Here is a 6236-nt window from a genome sequence, read left to right on the forward strand (position 1 = left end):
TGAGCCACCGTGCCCGGCAGAAAATCCTCGTTTTTTTTAATGCTAGGGAAGGGCTGATAATTCTTCTTCTAAATTTAAAAAAGTAATGTAAGAATGGACTATGTGTTCTATAAAACTGTAAGGATGTATGAAAGTATAAAATCTGTCCCACTTCAGAAATACCAGATTTTAAAGAATTTTAAATTTACAAAACTGAAAAATTCTAAGCAATATCCATTTTCATTACTCTACTACAGTATTTCCAAACGTCACATCCAGAATCATCTGGAAGGCTTATTAAAACAGATTGCTGCGCCCAAAACCTCACAGTGTCATTCAGTAGGTCTGGGTTAGGGCCTAAGAACTTGCATTATTAACTGAAGTTCTAACGTGATGCTGGTGTTGCTAGACCTGGCACCACACTTTGAAAACCCCTAGTCTAATACACGGGGTTATTTTTCATTAAAAGATAACCTTTCTCTTTTAAATTTACTGAAGCATTTCTTTAAATGGTAGAGTATCCCACAGAATCAGAAATTCACTTTTTTTTTTTTTTTTTTTTTTAAAGAGATGGGGGTCTTGCTATGTTGCCTAGACTGGCCTCAAACTAACTCCTGGGCTCAAGCAATCCTCCTGCCTCAGCCTCCCAAGTAAGGTGGGACTATAGAAGCCCACCACCATTCCCAGCTTTTATCATTTCTTAAAAACTATATTTTTATATAGAGCATATACCTGAACCCAACTCTAATTACGATGAGGTCAATACAATTCTGGATCGAAAACTGTATTTAAAAAAAAAAAAAAAACTAATTATGAGATATTGTATAATACCATTAATATAAAATGTCTAGAATTGGCAAATCTATACAGATAGTAGACTAGTGGTTGTCAGGAAGAGGGGACAATGGAGAGTGACTACTAAGAGATATGAGAGCAAATTACTAAAATCTACTGAATTATATACTTTAAACGGGTGAACTTCATGGAATGTCAGTTTGATCTCAAAAAACCTGTTAAAGAAATTATGTGAAAGTTTATACAGTAGCTAATCAACGTGAAACCAAATGTTGCCATAGTAGCCATGCTTAGGAATACAAAAACTGTAGAGTATCAACAGTTTTGTTTCTCCTCATCCCCAGTAAACAAGCCTACTCTACCAAAACTATTGCAGATTCTAAACTTCAAGTCTAAAATCAACCAGATTACACAGTACTTCTAAGGCTATTAAATTATAGATATGCAGGAATATTGTTTCTGGAAATTAATGATGGCCCCAAAGTGATCTCAGACACTCAGAAGTAACAGTTCAACATTCAGCTGCAATTTTTTAAAAGTTTGCTTCACCAAATCAGTTCTCTGCCCCCATATCCACCAGGGATAGTAGAGCAGAATGGCTCTAGGGACCATGTAAACACACACAGAGGGAACTATCAATAGATTTCTTCTTCTCATCTTTCTTACAATATATAGTTTGTACGGCTGATATTACAAAGCCTAAAATAGGCTGCTGGGTAGTCCTTATAAAAAGCACTTCATTTTCCTATTTAGTCAATTAAATAGGAAATTTCCATCAGTCATTCTTATTGCTGAGAGAATTCATACCTTCCTTTTAAGGAAACATCTATTCCAATAAAAATTAAACCTACAGTATCTTTAAACTCTACCTTAAAAATAAAAGGAGACTTGAAGACTTTTTCCAAAAGTCAAAGATTATTTTAAAGTCTTCTATTACTTTACTATTTCTCCCTTAAATTAATCTCTACTTGTTTCACATTTTATGCCCAATGACCTTGCTAAAATAACTGATTTGCCTTTAAAGCTAATAGGACTTACGTCTCATGAGTTCCAAAAAAGAAAATGGGTAGTTTGTTTGTGGGTGGCTTTACAGCTCCATCAGGAACTTCATCTACCTAAAAAAAAAATTTTTTTAATTAAAATCTTTTAAATCATACACACCTCAACACACAATAAACTGAGAACAAGACATCCAAAAGGGATATTATAAAATGGACCAGTTCTACAGGCCTATAATCCCATATCCCAACAAACTCTAAAAACCAAGATTTGTTTCAAAATCCATTTGGTGGCAAAACCTAGACATCTGAAGGTAATTCAGTCATTTCTTTTACCCACCTAGTGTTTCTACTGTTGTTTCTAAGCAGAAATATTGCATTAAATTAACACATGCTACTTTAGATCCTATCAGCAACAAAATATATGGCATGTGTACTGTCATTTCCTTCCTAAAATCCAAAAATTCTGAATTCTTAAACATATCTGGCTCTAAGCATTTCAGACAAGGAGTCTAAGCCTGTTTGACAATCCTAAATGATATTTCTGCAAGAAGGCTATACAAATAACAGAGTAATGCAAAAGCAGACATTAACAAGAATTTAAAGCAGTATCTCCCAAAGTTTGAAATACATTTTATGAAAAGATCCTTTACCTATATGGCTGAATCACATGAGGTTATCGGTTCATTTTTCATTTCTCTTCAATCCTTTTAATTATTTAAGGAAGAAAGTATCAGGCACTATTATGTCTAATATACCTGTACTACCTGTTACTCTCCCTAATCAATAAAGGAAAAGCAGATCCCAGGGCTAGAGCAGTAGTATCTAGCCAAATTTAAAAATTTTTCTATTTTAAATTTCATCATTTCAAAAACACCAATTTAAAAAAAGTCAGTTGACATTGTTAAGAAGGGGGCTGACCGTCAGAGAATATACTATGAGGGGAACTAGACTGGTTTATTGGTGGGGAAGTCTGAAGGTTTTCACACACCAATAGAATCATTACCATTCAACCCCTCTAATTTCCTCACTTATATGATGAAGACTGTATCTGTCATTTCAGCTTTGTAAGAAGGACCCAAGAACTGCAAAGATCCTTAAGGCTTAAGAGATAATTTCTGTCAACTCAGTTCATGTTCTTCTTTCTGTTAGCAAACAACTTTAAGAGTTTATGCAAATGCTTAAGCATCGAGGCAGTTTAATAAATGTCAGGCAAATTTTTTTTAAAGTTGATTTTAAGAATTCTTATTACTGGTAAACGATTACATACAAGAATGTGCAAGACTTAAAAATTAATGAAGTCTGGGACATGCAGACAGAAAATGTTAAAGCCAAAATGGAACAAGAGGTGTCACTTTTACAGCTGACACCTTAAATACATACTCCTAAGATTTAGAATTGCTAAGATTGAAGATAGAAAAAGGAATATAATTCTTGGACACAGAATATGTTGAAAGCAAATTCAGCTGCTTCTAAGAAAAAATGAGGGGGAAAATGAAAAATTTTTCCATTCCAATTCATATGAACTTGTTAAACAAGGAAAATACTCTGGCTTTCCTAAAGCTACTTTACTTTACTTTTAATAGCACTAACTCTTAATCACTTAACATACTGAAGGTTGTGCGGAGCAGGATTTGGGAGATTTTTAAAACATTTCCATTTGACTTTTAATGCATTGTGGCATAGAAATCTGAATATAGATGTATCAGACAATCTCAGATCTTCTAACACCTCAAAATAAACTAGTACACCTCAAAAATCATGGAAAAGTATCTTAGAAGGGCTTTAAACCTGCTCAGTTTCCCTAGGCTCTATTTAAACATGAAATGTATTTTATATGTGCCTGATTATGTACGAGGGATTCGGTTTAAGGTCACTGCTCTCTATAAGTTTACAATGTATTTGGAAGTCAACACATACACAAAGGATTAAAATAAAAGATTATAATAAAAGGAAGAGATTAGAATGTGAAACATATAAACAAGAACTATGATTAACGATTGTTTAAGTAAGATTCCATTGAAAAGGCAAACTTGATACACTAGGGAAAAAATGCTCTGGAAGAGGTGGATGGGAAAATTCAAGGAACAGTGATCATTTTATACTCCAATGGAACTCTCAGTTTGCTCAGTCCATGATTCTGTTACCAAATGGGTGATTTCCCCCATTCCTCTTCCCAGCTGACATAACTAAAACAATACGATTGTAATTGGTTTTAAGAAATACATTTTCAAAGAAAAGTAAATTAGTAGAAAATAAATGGCTTGGAAAAATAATTACGACTTTAGAATACCATGTAGGGATATTTTAAAAGGATCCTTAGTTTACCTAATCTAACAGATCTCAGCATATCTTAGGTCCTACCCATCACTGTTTTAGAGCTTGGGCCTGACCGTAAACAAAAAGACTTCTTTTTCTGAAAATGGAGCTTAGATATTTAGACTGACTCAATTCCTAAATATCACAAAACATTCTGGGTCCTTAATCTCTTCTCTGTACCATTAAATGTGAACCCAGGAATCTGGTCCACCACCACCCCTCCTTTGCCTATGCAAAACAAAAAGGTAAAACAACTTCTTCAAGGTCATTAACCAGAACAAAAACATGGAAATGAATTTTTTTGGACCTTTATGGTACTAAATTATTTTAATACTCTTAAGAATATCCAGTCCTGAATCTCTTTTACTAAACAAGCAAATCCAGAAGGCCTCATCAACTACAAAACATTTTTTTTAAAAACCCTGTAAATCCAATTTAACCACATTCATACATCTTTCTTTGACATCCAAGAGTTTGTGCGTAATCTGCATAGATTCCACTGATATTTCGAATTATATTCAGAATTAAGGAAATGTCAATGTTTCACTAATTTTTGAACATAAAATTTATACTTCGTTATTTTACCTACAATAGAGTATTAACTAACATCGCATTTAAACATCTCCTATGAAGAAAACGTGTCAATGTCTGTCAAAAACAAACCACAGGAAAAGGTATGGAGAACACCTGGGTTTTTATAATTACATGGAAGATTACTGGGCAAAAAACTAAAATGAAAGAAGGTCAGGTTACAAATGAGACTAAAGGAAAGAGGGAAAGAGAAAGGACCCCCCAAAATTAAGAGAAATGGTAGGGGGCAGGCCTCTGAGGAAGATGGTAGCACCGCTAAACCCGAAGGCTACAAATCACTTACCCGAGCTGGCCAATGAGGATAACCTTTCATCTTGGCGAAGATGAGGTCTCCAGGTTTGAAATCGCGAGTCATGTTTCGGGGGCGAGGCTGGGGTCCGAAGCCCAAGAGACGGCGGGGAGATGCGGCGGGGCTGGCGGCGAAGGGATGCGGGAGGGTGGACGCGAGCGGAGGCTCCCAAGCCTGCGGGCGGGGGAGGATGCCTGGGGTGTCCCGACGCGCCTGCGAGGGAGAGCGAGGAGGGCGGTTAAAGCGAAGAAACCCGGAGGGAGGGGCCGCACGGGGAGGGAGGAGGGAGAGAGAGGGAGGGGGGAGGAGGAGGGAGAGAGGGAGAGAGAAAGAGAGAGAGAAGGAGGGAGGGAGAGAGAGCCTAGAGGAGGGGGAGGGCGGGCGCGGGGGGAGAGTGAGAGGAGGGCCGCCTGCCGCTCCTCCCCGCCGAGTGCGCGGCCTCCGCAGCCCAGGAGCTAACCGTTCCAGGCTAGGGCAGGTCCGCCGCTCCGCCACCGAAAAGACGCCACCACCTGAGGCAGGGATGCTGCCCAGCCCTAAATTCCCCTTTCTCTCACCCCATCTTCCCTCGGGCTTTTTCCAGGGAGCTTAAACCCCAAAAAGGAGGGGGTGTAGGGGAGAGAAAAGAGATGGATTAAGAAAGGCGAACGTTCCCCTCCACCCACACACGACCTCCCCCACAACCTGCTTCTCGACAGTCGCAGCCCGGGGAGGACCCTCGGCCCCCGGCGGGCCGCGTCCACTTCCCCGCTACAGCCAAGAGCGAGGCCACCGAGGGGGGGGGCGGGGCGAGTCGCCCCCACCCGCTCACCTGGCGCGGCCGCGGCCGCTGAGGCTGCGGTTGCTGGCCGGCCGCCTCTGCCCGCGTTCACGCAAACCACCTGCGCCACCAGCTGCCGCAGAGGCGTCTCAACCGCTCGGAATCGCAACCGCCACCGCCGCCGCCGCCGCCGTCGCTGCGCTGCTCCCGCGCGGCTCCCGCTCGGCGCCCGCTAGCACTGGGGCGGGACCAACTGCTCGCCGAGGCAGGGGAGGTAATGGAGCACCCCCTTAAAGGATGTGGCTCCGGAGCGGAGCTTCTGAAAAGCCTCGACCCGCAAGTTCGCTTTTGCCTATTATTGCATCCAGATGGAAAGAGAGATGGAAGCGAAGGGAAAGGGAGTGGGCAAAAATAGCTCGGCCTGCTGTGGCTTCCCCCTGCGGTTTGCGGAGTGGTCGGGCCCGGCCCGCCCCTGCTGGCTGCTCTGCGTGTGTGTATTTGTATG

At 40.7% G+C, this 6236-nt stretch overlaps 1 protein-coding gene across 3 annotated transcripts in view; it reads right to left on the bottom strand.

Moving 5' to 3' along the window:
* Window positions 1–5972, bottom strand: part of PSIP1 (PC4 and SFRS1 interacting protein 1) — a 39925-nt gene extending 33953 nt beyond the window's left edge. For all 3 annotated transcript variants that reach the window (XM_012665043.1, XM_012665044.1, XM_012665045.1), the window contains exons 1-3: window positions 5783–5972; window positions 4966–5184; window positions 1813–1889 (exon numbers count right to left, since the gene is read on the bottom strand). In XM_012665043.1, coding sequence (XP_012520497.1) covers window positions 1813–1889; window positions 4966–5037 — 149 coding nt within the window. In that variant the 5' untranslated portion in view covers window positions 5038–5184; window positions 5783–5972. The remainder of the gene's footprint in view (window positions 1–1812; window positions 1890–4965; window positions 5185–5782) is intronic.
* Between the last annotated feature and the right edge of the window lie 264 nt (window positions 5973–6236).

This window comes from Propithecus coquereli, unplaced genomic scaffold (assembly GCF_000956105.1).
Source record: "Propithecus coquereli isolate 6110/MARCELLA unplaced genomic scaffold, Pcoq_1.0 Scaffold95, whole genome shotgun sequence".
In the NCBI taxonomy this organism is placed as follows: Eukaryota; Metazoa; Chordata; class Mammalia; order Primates; family Indriidae; genus Propithecus; species Propithecus coquereli.